Source organism: Phascolarctos cinereus, unplaced genomic scaffold (assembly GCF_003287225.1).
Source record: "Phascolarctos cinereus isolate Bilbo 61053 unplaced genomic scaffold, phaCin_HiC Scaffold_2;HRSCAF=192, whole genome shotgun sequence".
Taxonomy (NCBI): Eukaryota; Metazoa; Chordata; class Mammalia; order Diprotodontia; family Phascolarctidae; genus Phascolarctos; species Phascolarctos cinereus.
Genome location: NW_027555625.1, coordinates 52142386 through 52160858, shown reverse-complemented (window position 1 = coordinate 52160858; position 18473 = coordinate 52142386). Strand labels below are relative to the sequence as shown.

General features: G+C 43.9%; 1 protein-coding gene across 1 annotated transcript; it reads left to right on the top strand.

The window, feature by feature from the left end:
• Positions 1 to 3615: 3615 nt before the first annotated feature.
• On the top strand, positions 3616 to 17603 carry IL17C (interleukin 17C). The gene is made up of 4 exons (XM_078149127.1): positions 3616 to 3730; positions 4806 to 4909; positions 15790 to 16160; positions 17345 to 17603. Exons 1-4 carry the CDS (start codon positions 3616 to 3618, stop codon positions 17601 to 17603), a joined length of 849 nt encoding a protein of 282 aa, XP_078005253.1.
• Positions 17604 to 18473: the final 870 nt, after the last annotated feature.

Here is an 18473-nt window from a genome sequence, read left to right as displayed (position 1 = left end):
AAATGTTTGGATGATGGCAGAAGAAAAGAAGGAATTATTGCTGATTTCCTAAGGAATGTGATATGAATGGAATGTCTTAAAAAGTTTGGTCCATTAGACCAACCTGTGTTCCTACTGTCATGGGATCCTTTCCGAGAACCAGAAATATATTGATGAAACCACTTTGCAATACTTGGGAATATGTCTCCCGCATGATGCCTCCTTGAATTCTCCCTCCACTAGAAAGAACACCTGCTCCAGAGCACAAGTTATTGATTTCAACTTAGAATGCTCCCTTTCACTCTACCTAATGAGAATAGCTTGGCTTACCTCATTTTAAATGGCTTGTGCTTTGGATACTACCTAAATAGGTCATCTAGCAGCTGTAGAGCTTAAGTATTAATAATTTTTTTCTCTTCTGGTGAGTTAGAAATATAATCAATCCAGTGTGGGGAGAAACGAACTGTCTAAAATACTAGTGGCTCCTTTCTGTTCACTTTGTTGGTAAACCGAGTCACTTCAGAGTCCTTTGTGTGGACACAGCTCTTAAGGCAGGCACTGAGTTCTCTTCAACTAGACATTATTTTGCTTATTCTGTGAATAAGCTTTTGGGGTGGAAGTTGCAAAGAGAGAAATTTAGGTTTAGGAGAAGGGAAAACTTCAAAAAAATTAGAACTGTCCAAAAATAGAATGGTTAACTTGTCCGAAGGTAGGTTCTTTGTCACCAAAGGTCTTCAAACAAGTTAAGTAAGTAGTAGAAGAAACTTTCAGGTATAGGTCAAGCCAGATGACCTCTGAAATTATGTGTGACATTTCCACATATTTGGTAGTGTGGAACTACCAAAGGAGTTTTGGATAGGACATTAAATAAGAATTAGCATTTTCGTTTCTGATCTCGTTTGATCTAGCAACTCTGTGAGGTGGATAATGCAAGTATATTTACTCTCTTATTGATGGAGGAATTCTATCTATAATCACTGGGACTTGAGCCCAGGTCTTCTCTTTTGAAAACCCAAGTGTCTTTCTACTACAATAATAGCCCTCTTTACTTTGAGAAAAGAAATATGTCCTGATTGTTTAATAGTAGAGAGCCACAGAGAATAGTTGCTTGCTTTTGGCAAAATGAGGGCAGAAAGACTTACAAAATAGAATCCTAGCGTCTTAGAACCAAAACAAACCTTCCTCATCATCTGGACATGGAATCAGATACTTAGAATGCCAGAGCTCAGAACCTTAGAACTCAGTCGGCCCAACACCCTCATCATACAGATGAGGGGAATTTACTTTCCAAGCAGCTACAGAGAGGTAGTGGTAGAGCTGAGGCTAGCACCCATGCTGCCTGGTTCCCAACACAGGCTCCACCTCAATCCCATCACCCCTCACAGTACTGTTGACCATGAGTCACCAGAGGCTAGCTATCCAAGTTCTGCGTGTTGTGGAGGATTGTGAACTGATTTAGAGTTGCAAAGTACCTCAAAGCTCACCTAATCCAACCCCCTTCATTTTTTACAGATGAATGATAGCTCTTTGAAGTCACTCAAAAGAAATGTTTTCAACAGAAAGCACCAGCCCTAGCCTTTTGAGGATTGCCTATAATCCTTGCCACAAAGTATGTGGTTGCACTTGCTCCAATAATAGACCCCTTTCACAATCTGTAAGCAGTCCTTGCTATTTTGCAGTCCAAAACAAAATGTACAGTGGCAAGAAAACTGACCTTAAGGTCAGAAAGATCCAAGTTCTGGTCCTGCCTCTGATCTGACCCTGGTCAAAACAACTTCTCTGAGCTATATTTGGTTTCTTCATTGTAAAATGGGGATGATCATGATACCCAAAACTGCCTACCTCACAGGGATGTATTAAGGCAACTGATGTATTAAAAAGTTATTTTTAAACACTAAATCACATAAATGTAAGTTATTAATGTGGAAGGGCATGCAAAGAATATAGAATAAGAGCATTGAGCATGTTCCTAAGTAAATAATTAAAAATATATTATCTGTTTTTAACAAGGGGATGACATTCCACCTCTCCTTATCTTAACCCAGGAATGCTTTGTGAGAGATAGGATTTCAGGAGCTGCTTTGTACCCTGGGTTAGAAAGGAGAATCACAACAGCGAATAGAGTTGTAAGAAACCCCAGAGTTCATCTGGTGAGATTCCCCCTTGTTTTATAGATGAGGATCCTGAAGGCCAATGATTCACCCGAGGTCACACATCACTGTGGTTAAGTGGCGGAGCTGGAACTCGAACTCTGGTTTAGGGTGCTAGCAGCAGTCTGGAGGGATTAAACCCATCAGGGAAGAAGAGAAGGCTTAATGAGGAAGAATCTCAGAGACCACAGTGAAAGGAGCACAGGATCTGAATTGTGGAACCCAGGCTTAAATCCTGGCCCTGCTGACTCACTATTTGTGTGACTGAGCAAGTCGCCTGATTTCTCCAGACCCCAGTTGTCTCTTCTGTAAAATACAGTTGGGGAGGAGGATTGGACTAGATAGCTAAGGTCAGTCAGTAAGCATTTATTAAGGACCTGCTGTGTGCCAGGCACTGTGCTAAGTTCTGGAGTAAGGTCCCCGGTTCTAAATATATGACCCTATTATTTGGATTTGCTCAGACCAAAGAAAAAAAGGGAAAAAAGCTGCCCTAGGACCTACTAGAACTTACAAGGAGACAGGAAAAGAGCCAGGTGTGAAAGTCTTTGAAAACCTGAAAGCATTAAATAAATATCGGGCTTATTTATTTATCTTATTTAGCTGCTCACAAATTCAGTTTCCTCATCTGTCAAATAATAATAGATATTTGCCCATTAATGAGATAATGTATATGAACGTGTAACCATGAAGAACTCTACAAACATAAGCTACAATTGTTTACGTGGGTGAATGTGTTAAGGGAGTATTCTAGAAGATAGCACAGGCAGCAGATTTGAAGGACCGAATAAAAGGTAGAAATGGATCAAAGGTTTCTCTGAGGTCTCTTCTTGTTGCCCACTAAAAGAGAATATTGGATGCAGGTGTTGGAATGTGGTGACAGGGAACAGAGATTGAGCAGCTTCAAATGATTTTGTAGACCATGGTATGGAGCCTTGGGGACCCAAAGGTAGCTCTGTGAGCACCATCTGTGGACATGATAACTGCACCCAAAGCAATGAATGGCCCTCATCCTGTTGGCTCCTTTCTTACAGTTCTTTTATACTGCTATACAGTTGTGCGTGTTGTGTCTCTTCTTCCCCCAACTAAATTGTAAGCTCTCTGAGGACAATGAATATCTTAATCATATCTTCTCCAGAATCAAGCACAAAGCTTTGCAAGGCAGTTAATAAATGGTTGTTCAAGGAATAAATGGTGACCCTAAAGGGTCACTCAGTTATCTCAAGGTATATTATGAAATTATCAAGAAATTCTCAGCAAATTCCATTTTAATCTCTCCCCCTTTTTTTTGAGGAATGCATACATTTCCATAAGACCTAAGACAGAAAGAGAAGGAACATTGTAGAAACAGTGTTGATGCCTCCAAAACTCTTCGAAATCATTGACCTAGGGCTTTAGTGTAGAGACAGCATCTTAGGATGCTTAGGTAAGGTGATTCAGCAATTACTGGGCGGTAGCTTGGCATGAAATTTTTGAAGATGCATTAAGGATGGTGACAGTAGAAGGAGATAAACCTTTCAAGGGCTGCCCAGGGGAGAACAGGATTGAGAAATACTGTGTTCTCATTGAAAAAGCCCCAGGCTTTCCTTGGATTCCAGTCAAAGGTGAGGAATTTGGACCTGATCTATCAAAGATGGAATGCCATGGAGAAGTAAGATAGTGGGGAGGTAGCAGTGAAGATCAACAGAGGACCATCATCATTGCCCTCCACAATCAAAATGTGAATATTTAGTATTTCATTTGAACCGAAGAGTCCATAGGGATTCAGCTTACTGAGCAGAGCTTTAGTTGTATGATTAGAGAAAAGACAAGTGAGAAATGTCATGGAGATCAAGATTGGCCACTGCATGGATCTGGTTTTAGTATTTTCCTAAATGACTGTGGTGGTGTAAATTGTTCTCTGAAGTCTATTTTACTCCATCCCATATCAGTTCATAGAAGTTTTGTCCAGATTTCCCAGATTCTTTATCTTAATCATTTCTTTTGAACCAATACTATTCTGTTACATTAGCTACAGTGTGTTCAGCCATTTCCCAATCAGTGAGCACCTACTGTTTCCCATTTGTTGTTACAAGCGCTGTTACAAATATCTGTACATATGAGACTTTTCCTTTTGATGTTACATCTTTCATAATGTGCTGTAACCTGCTCATTTGGGGGTACTTGCAGTTGTGATTTTTCAGAAATGTTTTTCTGCCATGTCACTGGGAGAGTATTAGTGCTAAATCTTTAAATTTTTCATTTAATCCTCATAGTTTCCAAGTGAGGTAGGCAAAGCTAATATCTGACCTCACAATCTAGCTCCCACTTACATTTCTAGACGTTTCATATTATTCCCCTTCCACACTAAACCTGAGCCTCAGTTTCCTCATCCGTAAAGGAGAGATAACAATAAATACCAACTTTCTAGGCTGTTGTAACGTGGGTAAAGTGTTATGTGTCGTACTAGGGTCACATATTATTTCTTCTTTCTACCTGTCTTTCCTTCCCCTGTGTCTCTCCCCTCTCTTCGCCTCTGTCCTTCCACCGTATCTCTCCCTTTCCCTTTGCGTCTCTCCTTCCTCCCTATCTCTTCCTGTGTCTCTTTCCTCTGTCTCCTTTTGTCTCTGCCTCTCTACCTCTCTCGGTGTCTCCCCACCTATATATCTCTCCACCCTCCTGGTGACAATCCCGGAACAGGAGCACAGGAGCGGTCGCTGCGCCTCACGCTGGAGGGGCCCGCCGTGCGCGCGCTAGGCGGGGCCGCTGGCTCCGTGCCCTTGTTATCTAGGGCGTCAGAGGAAGTAACTTCGGTTTTCCGAGGGCAGGGGCTGCACTCATTTCCCGCCCTTCGGGCTGCAAGGCTCAAGTCTTTGCTCTCAAGCTCTTTCCACTCTTGCCCAACCTGGGACTTCTGCCGTTTGCCCCAGCCCTGGGGCCGCCCCTCAGTGGCTTCCTCCCAGCCCTAAGGTCACATGTCCCCTGGTCTCCCCTCTCCGCACCCAACTTACGTGACATCTCCACCCACCCCCACCCACAGGGTGCTCAATTTAGAGTACCTACACCTGAATTCCAGACCTCATCAAGGCTTCCTCTCTTCAAACTTCAGTTTCCCCGTCTGTAAAAATAAAGCTAATATTTGTCCTACTTGCCCCACGGGGTGGTTGTTGCAAGGCAAACCCTTTCTAAAACTTAAAGCATTCTAAAAATTGCAATTGTAATTACTCCCCACCCTCTGCCATTAGCCCTTAAATTTTCTTCCCCTCTTCTTTCTCCTTCCCTTCCCTGCCTGCTCCCCTTAACCCCCAAAGAGGAGTCTCATTTTCCCAAGACAGCAATGCAGAGAACTGGGAGCTGACTTTTCCCCTGCCCCCTTCTGCCGCGCAGGTCGCAGACTCCAAGGAATCCAGGCTAACCAGGGACCTTTCCTCTTCCCAACTGCTCACAGTTTTCTTGGGTCTGGCTCTTGGGGCCCAGACCTACTTGGGCAGGTGGCAATGGCCTTGTTTTTGAAAGGACCAGGGTCAGAAAAAGATCACTGATGCCTAATTGCTGCAGAAATGAACTTGGGGGCAACTACATCCCTCAGCTCACCAGTTCCAAGGAAGTGTTTGCCCCACCTAGTTGGCCAGTTTCCCCACACTTGGAAAAATGAGGACTCAGAGGGGAGGTCTCCTCTCAGTGAGGGTAACAAGCTGTTCATTTTGGACAGTGACCTCAAATCAGCCTCCTAGATGCTTTTGTGCAGTGAGTCAGAAAGAATGTTATTGTTTCCATTTTATAGACTAGCAACGGCAAATGGAGAGGTTAATGACTTGTCTGGTGGGTTAGTGTCAAGCAAGAACCCGTGGTTCCTTTCTCTCTATCAGAGCCATTCCTGAGACAAGTGGGGGCCATCCCTCTGACCTTGTATTTTGCCAGCAGGAGGACAAAGATGTTATGGAGCAGGGAAGAGAATATGGAATTTGGAATCAGAGTATCTGGGCTCGAGGCCAGACTCAGTCACTTCCTAGACGGATAACATTGGACAAGGCCTTTAAGTCCCTTCCCTTCTGGATTTCAATTTCCTCGTTTATAAAATGAAGGAAATAGATCTCTAAGAGCTAATCCAGCTCTAACTTTTTATGATTCTGACTTGTTGTCACAGCCTGTTAATGACTCAGAGAGCCCTTGTGTGAGAATCTTCAGGAAGAACAACAAAAACAAACAAACAAAAAAAAGACATCTCAAGCCAAAACCTCCTCTGCCACATCATCAGGGCAAAGTGATGGAAATATTTTTCTCCAGTTTCCACATACATACACCCTTCATGTGGCCCTGAGCTGATTTTACCAGGGTACAAGTGCCAGGGGGAAAGGAAGGAAAGGAAGCCCAGACTTTTGACCCACTAAGCATTCTCCTGGTCGTGTAACAGCTCTAGGGACAGCCCCTCCTAGGAATCCAATGGTGTTCCCAACACTAGTGTTGCTAAATTAGTGCCACAGTCTCAGACACACCCCATTGTGGTTCAATCATTGTTTCAGTCGTGTCCGACTCTTCATGGCACCGTTTGGGATTTTCTTGACAAAGGTACTGCAGTGGTTTGCCATTTCCTTGTCCAGCTCATTTTACAGATAGGAAACTGAGGCAAACAGGATTGAGTGACTTGCCCAGGATTACATACCTCATTGACTTTCTTTAATTAAATCTCTTGCAGTATGATGATTTTAAGAGAGTTTGGGAAAGGACTAATTTATTGTGTCATATCTATTTCGTGCTGCTTATGTGGCCCCATTCTGATTCATGTATAAAAGGAGAGGGATGGGTCCCTAAGAACATCTGCTGTGCTAACATCCTATATTCTAACATACCATGTTCAAGGTCCCTTCCAACATGAACATTTCATATCCAACAGGCAGGAAAAGCACAATAGCTGGGTTTGAACCCTGGTCCTGCTGTTTTCTCTTCCTCTCTCAGCCTCAGTTTCCTCATCTATAAAATAGGAGAGCAGAAGTAGACTAAGTCACCTAAGAGTCTAAACTTGATGATCTTAGTCAAAACTTTTGCCTATGAGACACTTAAATCTTGGCCTCTTTACTCTGCCCCTATCTATAAATGGCAGGTCCCTCCTGAATCCAATAGCAAAGTTAATAATAACTAGTAGCCTTGTTCTGCTGGGGAAACTAGGGCTGAGTGGAGTCCAAATCTGTGCACCAGGAGTTCAGAAGACCGAGATTGGCTTAAAAGAGGGAAAGAGATCCGGTTGGGATGGGTCTAGCTGCTCTGAAGCTCTAAGTGCACTGACCATCTCCCAGGTTTCACTGCAAAGATGTAATCTAAGAGGAAACGATTAAGCAGGAAGAGAAAGGAGAAGTGACTTGTCCTACAAATCCTGGAATCACCAGGCATTCCATTTCCCCTTATAGCTTGAAATCATCAGAACCTCAGAGCTGGAGGGGATCTGAGAGGCCATCCGTCTAGTTCAGCCTGTATGTGACCAGCTATGCTACAACATCCTCTGGTGATGGCAAGCCCATCACTCCCTCCGGAGGCAGTCTGTCTGAGCACAGCTCTGAGTCAGAAGCCTTACACCCAGCCTAAATCTGCCTCCATGCCACTTCCCAAAGTGAATTCTTCTGCCCCAGGACGGCCCTGCGAAATATTTGAAGCTGAGTTACCATGTTCCCCCTCCGTCTTCTCTTTAAGCTAAACATCCCCAATTCCTTTGGCGGATCCTCAGATAGCATTATTTCAAGATCTGGCACCATCCTGACTACCCTCCTCTGGACTCTCCAAAACAAAAGATTCAAGATCTGGTCTGATCAGGGGAGGGGATCACATTTCTTTATTCAGGACACTGCTTCTCTTAAAGCAGCCTAAGTTCACACCTCTTTCTGCTGTCTTCTTGCATTGCCAATGAATATAGAGGTTGCTCCAAAAGCCCCCAATCGTTCTCACACAAACCGTTGTCTTAACTATGTTCTCCAATTTTGTACCTGTAAAGTTACTTTTGGAGCCCAAGTGTTAAGATTTCACATTAAGTTTCATCTTAGATCTGACCCAAAATTCTATCGTGTAGAAATGAAGAGCTTGTACACTACCCCATGAGTTATAAACTTGTGGAACTTGTTATAAACTGAAACTATTAATAGCTCATAGAGTTGCAGAGCTTTAAGGAACCATAGAAATCAACTAGTCCAAAATTTTTCCAGTGTAATCAACGATGAGGCAGGTAGATGGCACAGTGGATAGAGCATTGGGCCTGGAGTCTGGAGGACCTGAGTTCAAATCTGAGCTCAGACATTTCCTATCTATGTGAACTTGGGCAAGTCACTTAATGTCTGTCTGCCTCAGTTTCCTTGTTTGTAAAATGGAGATAATAAGCACCTATCTCTCAGGGTTAATGTAAGGATCAAATGAGATACTGCTTGTAAAATGCTTTGCAAATCTTAAAACACTATGTAAAGGTTAGCTATTAGTCCAATCTGGTTAAAACAACAACTACAGCAGACCGTAGAAAGTTTAGATAAATTAATGGCATAGGCAACACATGGGAAATAGGTGGATAAAATTTAAAATATATGAACATAATGGAATATTATTACACTCTAAGAAATGACAACTATGAAGAATACAAAGAAATGTGGAAATATTTATATGAAAGGATGCAGCACAAGGAAGGAAGAATCAAAGCAGCCATTTGGGGCCAACAATTCTGGAAAGCAAGATGGAAAAAAGTGACTAAGACAACTGTACCCTTTGCCCCAAGATAACTATGTAAAAAAAAAAATTTAAACCCCCCACCCCCAATAAAATACACAGAAGAAAAAGAGCTCTGAAAAGGAGCTTGTAACAAACAAGTTTTTTCTTGTCTTTATTTTGTTAAAGTTAAAATTCACTTTAAAAAATCAAAAGTAGTTTGGAGTTGATGGTTTATTATATGATTTTTAAGCATTTTTGTTACTTCATTTTATTATTTCTTTCATGGCTGGTTATCATTTGTAATGCTCCAATCACCATGATTGAATGAATTCATTAATGGCAGTTGTAAGAAACAAAAGTAGATCATAATTTCAGAGTTGTACTTTCTGGTGGCAATCTGTCCCCAGACAGTTACTGTCCATGGCAAGGCCAGAACCCTGGGCTGGAGGGAGGTTGAATCTGACCAAAGGAAGCCAATTCTGATATTTTATGCTCCTTTTACTCTATCCTAAGAGAACTTGAAAATCATAAAGATACAGGAAAGACATAAATAAATAAATAAATAAGAATAATCTCTTACAGTTGTATACTTTACCATCTATAAAATGCTTTCATTTTGATGTTTTTTTTTTATCCTAACAAGACACCTGTGATGTAGCAGGGCAGAAATGAGTATTCCCATTTGACAGATGAGGACACTGAGGCACAGAGATGAGTTCTTTGAAGCACCACAGGGCTGAAATAGCTTTGGGAAGGAGAAATATACTTAATGCTTGTCTTCTCATCTTTTTCTCTCCTTTATTTTTTCTCCTTTTTTCTTCCATTTTCTCCTTTATTCTTTCCCTATACTCCTATCACTCTCTTCATGATCTTAAGCCTCAGGATACTAGCTCTCCTTCATTTTACAGATGAGTCCCAGGCAAACTGAGTTCCAGAAAGATTACTTGAGTTTGTTTTATTTTGAATTTTTTTTGGGGGGTGAGGCAATTGGGGTTAAGTGACTTGGCCACACACAACTGGTGTCAAGGGTCTGTTCTGATATTGGATTTGAACTCAGGTCCTCCTGATTGCAGGGCCAGTGCTCTATCCACTGTGCCACCTAGCTGTCCCTATTTTGAATTTTTTATTGACATCTTTTCTTACCTCACCTCTTCTAAAAACAGCCCTCTCTGTTCCCCTACCTTCTTGTAATAAGAATTTTTTTTAAAACAGCAGTTCAACAAAACCAAACAGCAAACTGAGTTGCAATAGTCAATGCCCATTGTGTCCCCACCTTTGAAAGAAAGGAGAAAAGCTCTTCTCCAGGGCCAGCCTTCTTGGTCATTACAATTATCTCACATTCAAGTTTGCTTTTTTGTTCTTTCCATTTGTGTAATTGGAGTCATGTATAGATTGTGTTTACAATTCTGTTTAATGTATTCCTCTTTGATTCACTTACACTAGTACTTGTCTCTTATGTCTGTTGTTTGAGTGTTTCAGTTGTGTTCAACTCTTTGTCACTCTATTTGGGGTTTTCTTGGCAAAGATGCTGGAGTGGTTTTGCCATTTCCTTCTCCAAAAAATTAAGGCAAATAGAGGTTAAGTGACTTGCCCAGGGTCGCACAGTGAGTGTCTGAGACTGGATTTGAACTTAGGTCTTCCTGACTCCAGACCCAGCACTTTATCCACTGCACCACCTAGCTGCCCCTGTTGCTTTTTAAAGCACAACGACACCCCATTATGTTCACGTAGCACGATGTATTAAGCCATTCCCTAATCAATGGACATCCATTTTGTTTCCCGTTCTTAGCTAATACAAAAAGCACTGCTCTGAATATTTTGTTGCATGTGGCACTTTCTGTCTTTGATTTCCTTGGATTAAATGCCCAGAAGTGAGATCTCTGGGTCAAAGGTTGTAGCATCTTGTCACTTTTTAAAAGACAATATTATTGGGGCAGCTAGGTGGTGCAGTGGGTAGAGCTCTGAGTCAGGAGGACCTGAGTTCAAATCCGGCCTCAGACACTTGACACTTACTAGCTGTGTGACCCTGGGCAAGTCACTTAACCCTGATTGCCTCGCCAAAAATAAAAAATTAATAAAATGTAAAAATGCATTATTATTCCATAATGGTTGGCTCAATTCCCAGTGCCACCAACAGTATGATCAGTAGACCTGTCTTTCTGCAGCACTTTCAACATTAAATAGTTCCCCGGTTTGTCATCCTTTGCAATTTTCTGAGTGTGAAGTAAGACCTCAGAGTTGTTCTGATGGGCATCTCTCTTATTAGTATTTCAGAATGAGCTTTAATATGACTTCGTTTGCAATTCTCCTTTTGAGAACTATTTGTTCATAGCTTTTAAGTCCAAGCTCATTTTAACAATGGATAATTAATGGCTGGAGAGCATGGGAAGGGGAGTGTTTAGTTACCAGAAATGGCCCAAATTGCTTCTATGATTCTTTTGGGGCAACCAATGTCCTTGCTTCCAGGCACCAAAAGGACTGAATGTGTTTTGGGAGGAATAGAGACAAGTCTCTTGTATGCTCGCTTTCCTTTCCCCCTCGTGTTTTCTCTGCTTCTTCTGTCTTTCCCTACTTGCCCCTTTACTGCCTTCCTGATCTCAATTCTTCCTTTACCACTCTGCCTTCATTTTTATTGTTGTTGTTCAGTGACCCCATTTGGGGTTTTCTTGGCAAAGATTCCAGAGTGGTTTGTCTTTTCCTTCTCCAGCTCATTTTACAGATGAGGAAACTGAGGCCAATAGGGTGAAGTAAGTGTCTGAGGCTGGATTTGAATTCAGGTCTTCCTGACTTCACTCCTGGCACCATGTCTACTTTGCCACCTTTATTTTACAGGTAAACAAACCAAGACCCAGTAAAATTATTAATCTATGACTTTCCCCAGAGCATACTGGTTGTAAATTATAAAACTAGATTTGAACTCAGATCCTCTGAGTCCAAATCCATTGTTCTTCCCCTAATACTGTTCTTCTGTGCTCTGAAATCCCTTGATGCTATGAGCCTGATGATGGATTGGTTTTCAGCTTAACCCATTTGCCTTTTTAAAGAGGGCGAGCAGAGCTGGCAGTACCTTAATCCAGGCCTGGGTGCAGGGGGAAAAGTATATTTGGGGAGGGAAGGTCTTCCCTGTGCCTTTTAAATCACTAGATGTCCACCCATTACACCATTCTTCATTTTTTTCCCCATCGTGATGGGACCATTTCCCTTCCTTCCCACTTTCAGGATCTGGGTTCTGCCTCACCTCTTGCCTGTATCAAATGCTGCCCTGGGAGCTTTCATTTCACATGAAGGTTCAAACAGGGTTTAACAGCTCACTCCCGAGGGGAAGGGGGTGGAATGGAAAATCGACCAAGGATGACTGGAAAGGGCTGAAGGAAGAGTTGAAGCCAGGGAAGTCCAGGGCCAGAGTGAGGAGGGAAAGAATTGTTTCAGGCATGGAACCACCTGGGACAGTTGGATTGTTGAATTCAGAGAGCAGCAAAGAGGCTGTGGTCGCTGGATGAAAGACTGGGAGGGCGTGGGGCATAAGAAGACTGGAGAGCTAGGAAGGGGACCAGGCTGTGCTGAAAATCTAAACAGGATTTTTTCCCTACACCTGATTTTAGTTTTTAATAGACCAAGAAGCTATTCAAACAGGTTTTTATGTTTGCTTCTGAATGTAAGATACTGACAACCAGTAATATGATAGAATTTTAATGGTAGAATTAATGAATCAATTGGGGGAAAAGATTGGGGAGGAGGGAACTGGGGGAGGAGTGGGTTCCTAACCTGCCTCCTCCAAGGCATCAAGTTGCCTTTTCAGTTCAATTCAACACTGGCCTGCGAGTCAGGAGGCCTGGCTCTTGGGCTGGTCTCACGACAGCTCTGTGGTAACTTGGGACCACCCTCTTGTCTTATCTAACACTACTTGATTCCTTTACCTTGTGACCAAATCAACAACTGACTGTACCCAGCCTTTATTGTCTCCAAACCCTTGGTTATGACATTCCCTATGCCAGGAATGAAATGACTGAACCACAACAACAAAATAATAATAATAGTATTCATGTAGCATTTTAGAGTATGTAAAGCACTTGACACATATTACCTCATTTAATCCTCATGATAACCTTGGGAAGTAGATACTATTTTATCCTCATTTTACAGGTGGAAGAAACTGAGGTAGAGGTTGTGACTAGCCTAGGGGTCACACAGCTAATAAAATCCAGGCTGAGGCTGCATTTAAACTCAGGTCTTCCTGACTCCAGGTCTAACATTCTGTCCACTGCACCATCTAGCTGCTTTTCCACACCTAGCCGTTCATTAAAGCCCAACTCAAAGCCAGCTACCTCCATAAACCCTTCCCTGGCTTTTCCTAGCAATACCCTCTTCCCCTCCTTCTGCTCCCCCTCACATAATACTTTATCTGCACCTCTCTAATGCACCTACTGTGTACTATTTTGTATGATAGTTTTATGTGGCTGGGTAAGTGTCATAATACCCTACAAGACTATAAGCTCTATGATGGCAACATTTTCTTAGCAACATTTTCTATCCCTCCCAGAATGCAACATAGTGTTCTGAACATTACAGGCACTTTCTAGATGGTATACTTAATTGAACTCTGGGACCAGTTTTCTTCTTTGTGAAATGAAGGGACTGCATTAGATGATCCTTTCCAGCACTTAATATATTGTGACTATGAAGATTACTGAGACCTGTCATTGTGCTCAGCCTCAGGTTCTGCAGGGGATCCAAAATGATCCCTGCCTTCAAAGAGCTTACAGTCTTGTTGAAGTCAAGGTTGGGATGTGAAGTAATGGGAAAAGCAGTACATGCACCTCATTCTTCATGCAGCCTTTGCACCATGAATTCCCCTCCTCTTCAAAAGAGAGTCAGAGGAAGAAGGAAAGGTGGTATGAAGGGAGGGAGCAGGAGTCATTGATTGCATTTTGCAGGTAGGAAAACAGGGCTCAAGGAATCAGAAGGTGAACACTGAATTCCTGTTTTTCCTGCCCAATGCTACTGTTCCTCATGGATCCTTAGAGCCTGCCTGTAGAAGGGAAGGTAGGAGTTAAAAATATCCCTGGTCCTGTCAGTAAGTCATTTACCTTCTATGTGGGAAATGGATGAGTATGGGGGAGGGAATGGGAGGCACGGGTTTGGGGAAGGGGGAAAGAGGATATGGCTAGTGAAGGATATGAGGGGAAAGAGGTGAGGTTGAGAAAAAGAATTCGTGGAGGGTGTGGTTGGGGGGAAATGGTTTTGGGGTTAGGGGCATGGGTAAATGTGTTTCTAGGTAATAGAGTCAGGGAAATGGGTTTTTAAAAACGGTAGTTGGTAGGAGATAAGTTTGGGACTTGGAGAATGGGACATTAGGCTGAGGATCAGGGCTGGTGGCTTTGTAGACAGTAGCTACAGGGAGATGGGTTTGGGGTGGAGGGGGACATCTGATGAACTGGGGAAGGGGGAATGAGGGATCAACTGGAGACTAGGGAAGACAGGATCATGGAGAGGGTGGGAATGAAACAAATTTGGGGAGGGGGAAAGTAGGTAGCAGATCAGGCCTGTGGAATGACCTCAAGAAGAAAACTGGATGGAGCCCTTCAAAAGGCTTCTGGGTTAAAGTGACACTTGAAACTTGATCCCTCTGGGAAGGCCCCCGATCATTGCTGGGAGGAGAAAACGCTGGGCCACGGGCACTTCCTTACCAAGGAGGAAGAGCGGGCCATTAAGAGAGGAATGTTTTCCCCTGGAGTTTCCACAGGTGGGTTCCGCCCTCTCTGCCAGAATATAAGGAGGCTAGCTGAGTCAAAGGTGAAATCAGAACCGTCCAAATAGACCCCTTGACAGGTGCCTGCTGCGGGACCAGAGAGAGCCAACAAGAAGTCTCCATTTCTTCCTCCTAGGCCAGTGGAGTTCCCTGTCATGGTAAGAGCATCAGTGCCTAGTGTGGGTGGCACCTTGGCTGCTTCCCAGCTGCAGATGTGTTACTGGCTGAGCCAGCCCTCACTAATGGGAGGGGAGGGATGGAGGTGGGGACTATAGAAGCTGGACCTCCCAGGAGTGGCAATGTGGTTTGGAGGAAGAAAGAACCCCGAGTCTGCAGAGAAGATTCCTCTCTCCTCTCTTCCCTTTCCTCTGCCCTCCCACTTCTGCAGTGGATTGGGTTCTGTTCATGGATTTGGGCGCCCCAGCTCTGCCCTAAATAAAATTGGAAGAATAACTTCCAACTCATCTTGGTGACTAGGATGTGTTTGGGGAGAGGCGAAATTGAGAGAATTTGTACCTGTGAAGGGGAGTTGGGGGGATTGGTATAGGGAAAGAGTTTATGGAAGGGGATAAGGAGATAGACTTTTGTTTATTTCTTTGGCTGAGTTTACCAGAAAAACTTCAGAGGAGGGATTCTTTATTTTATTTTATTTTGTTTTATTTTATTTTGTTTGTTTGTTTGTTTATTTATTTATTTATTTATTTTTGGTGAGGCATTTGGGGTTAAGTGACTTGCACAGAGTTATGCGACTAGGGAGCGTTATGTGTGTGAGGCCGAACTTGAACTCAGGGCAGGGTGACTCCAGGACCGGTGCTCTATCCACTGCGCCACCTAGCTGCCCTCAGAGCAGGCATTCTTAACCTGGGATCTATGGACCCCTTTGGATATAATCCAATGGATCTGAGAATTTAGATGGGAAAAATACAGAATACATTTCAATATAATTGGTTTCCTTTTTGATCCTGTGCATTTTATTTTATGCATTTAAAAACCTCATTCTACGAAGACAATGGGCTCCACCAGACTGCCGAATGAGTCCACGACACAAAAGAGGTTAAGAAGCCCTGGGCTGGAGGGTCATGGTGACTTTGAGACTAGGGAGCCCCTCGAGTCCTAGGAGAAAGTGGAAAATGAACCTCTCCCTTGGTGAATGAAGGTGTCCTGGCTCTCAAAGGCTCAAACATGCCTGCTAGCTAAGTTGGCAGACTTTCCCAGGGCCCTCCAGAAGGTCAAGTAAGTTCCCCCCGCACAAAGAGTCCCCCACTTATCTTCCCCTTCTCCCAAATCTGTCTCCCTCAGATCGCTGCCTGGATTCTCCTCTTTTTCTTTCCGGCCTGCTTCTCCCGCCACTTACACCGGCTGTCTTCAGAAACTTCGAATCTTCCCCCACGCTGCTACCCTCCCGAGGAGCTGTCCCACGACCAGCTTCCCCTTCACCTGATAAGCGTGGGCGCCAGGTCTGCCCGCTCCCTGCCTGCTGCACTGGTGTCCAGCCTGGAAGCTGGGAGCCTAGCAAGAGCAAGGAGACATCAACGCCACCACGAGTCCCGATGCTCAACTCTCCAGCTTGAAAACGTGTATGAAGCAGAGGTCCGTCAGCGATCCCTGTCACCGTGGAAGTACCGGTAAGCCCCACAGGCAGGAAACAGCTTGCAGGTCTGTAGGCTAGGGGTCAAACGAGGCTGCCCCTAGCTCCACACATTTGCATAGGTGAAATCAGGCTCACAGAACTGTAAAAAGTGACCTTTGAGCTGGAAGTGTGGGAGCTGAAGGAACCTTAACACAATTGTTAGCACGTTGAGCATGTTGGAAGGGACATTAGAGGTCCCGTGAGCTACTCCTCCCATTTTACTGTGACCTAGAGGGGGAAAGGGATTTGCTACCTCATTGACAACAGAGCTAGCACTAAAATCCAGGTGTCTGGACATCCAGCCTAGGGCTCTTTTCACAAAATTGCGCGCTGTCTGCAAGATTAAAATGGACATCAAAAGCAGCCTTACATGGGGAAAGAATTCTCCCACAGGGGGAGACTTAGGAGGTGTGGAATGAGGGCGGGGCAGTCCCACTCCCCTTTTGCCTCGTCATGGGAGTGGAGAGTGTGTTAGTTGAATGGAGTTTCCTTTTTAGTACCTGTTAGAATCACCTGCTTCTCTCCTGCCTGTCCAGCATGGGAGGCAGTGCCCAATCCCCTCAATAGCCAATAATTTGATTTTAATTGTGATAGAGACGAAGAAGAGTTCAAAATTGTTGCCTACAACAGGTTTTGGCATATTCTGTGTGCATTTGTCCCATCAGCAGAGAGAGAAACAGATATTGGAACTTCAGGCAAAGTTGTGAAATAGATGAAATTTAAATAGTCTCTTTTGGGATCCTTCCACCTCCCTTTCTTCCTGTCTTTGTGCTCTCAGCCTATCCTTTATCACCTTAGTTGTCCCCCTGCCTGGGCAATTGAGGTTAGGGTCACACAGCTAGTAAGGAAGTCGCTGAGATCAAATTCGAACTCAGGTCCTCTGACTCCATAGCTGGTGCTCTATCCACTGTACCACCTAGTCGCCCCTCATCTTAGTTGTTAATGGCACACATGGACTTAGGAATGTCCCCCCTCCCCAGGGATATTTGCCTTGTGATCATCATTTATATTTCTATGAGCACCTTCTTCACAAGAGCTTTGTGAGGCTGTTGCTTAGATTGTGAGCTCTTTGAAGGCAGAGACAGTCTTTTGCCTCTTTTTTGTATCCTCAGCAGTTAACACAGCACCTGGCACATCGTAGTCATTCAATAAATGCTTATGCACTTCTTTGTCTTACAGAATTGACATGGATGAGAACCGGTACCCCCAAAAGCTGGCCTTTGCAGAGTGTCTGTGCAAAGGCTGTATTGACATGAAATCAGGTCGAGAGACATCTTCATTCAACTCAATCCTGCTGCATCAGAGAGTGTTGGTACTCCGCCGCAAGCCCTGTGCTCTGAAGGGAGGTGCTGAAGTGACTCCAGGGGCCTTCACCTTCGAGACAGAATACATCAATGTCCCTGTTGGCTGCACCTGTGCCCTGCCCCGGTCCAGCTAAGGAGTGAGCGGTGGGAGCTGGCAGGCTCACTGAACTCAGTCCTGTTGGTTCAATCACTACCGCTTCTGCTTAATACACCCTTCAATTCTACATCACTTGGCCAGCTCCGTGATGTGGTTTAGCCTATGAAGTGGGCTAGAATGGTGGAAGGAGCCCTATGTTTGGAATCAATAGACCTGAGTTTGAATCTTGGCTCACTACTACTTGTGTGACCTTGAGCAAGTCAGCTAATTTCTTTGGGTCTCAGTTTCCTTAGCTGTAAAATCAAAGGATTGAATTAGATGACCTCAAGGGTCCATTCTAGCTCTGAGCCCTGTGAGACTCTGAACCCAGATAAAGGACAATGCCCAAGGGAGCCCTTACCCCAGCCAAGACAAGAAACCTCCTTCTTCCCTGTGGATTTCTTCTAAGACGGACAGATGGATATGCTTGGCCCACAATGGTTTATTATTGGTGGCACTATTCTCTTTGGGTTCTGATTGCTAACCCCTTGCTGACCTTCTCTTGGCCTTTGAATTTAAGGTTCTCCAAGACTCCTGTTGCCGGGGTTGGCCCTTCCAAAGGCCAAGTGGAGAACGAAGGTTTGTTCATAGCTACTGGTTCCCTTTCTACGACGTCCTTCATTCTCATGACTGGTGAGATGGACATTGGGTGTAGGGGTGGGGACGTTATATTTCTAATGATGTAGTCATGGAGTTAAATGAAACCTGGGTTTTTAATCCAGATTTGGTTGTTAGTACCCCCTAGAAAAGTCCCTTAAATTCTCTGATTCTCAGTTTTCCCGTCGGTGAACTGAGGACGATAATCTTTGCACCACCTCCCTCACAAGGTTTCTGTAAGGAAAGCCCTTTGTAAGCTCTGAAGCTTGTG

Bases quoted from the DNA above. Each gene is read 5' to 3' on its own strand.
- IL17C (XM_078149127.1), top strand. From the start codon at position 3,616: ATGGTGACAGTAGAAGGAGATAAACCTTTCAAGGGCTGCCCAGGGGAG. The intron at 4,910-15,789 runs GTAACTTCGGTT...CCCCGCACAAAG, and splicing joins TATCTAGGGCGTCAGAGGAA to AGTCCCCCACTTATCTTCCC. The intron at 16,161-17,344 runs GTAAGCCCCACA...TTTGTCTTACAG, and splicing joins CTGTCACCGTGGAAGTACCG to AATTGACATGGATGAGAACC.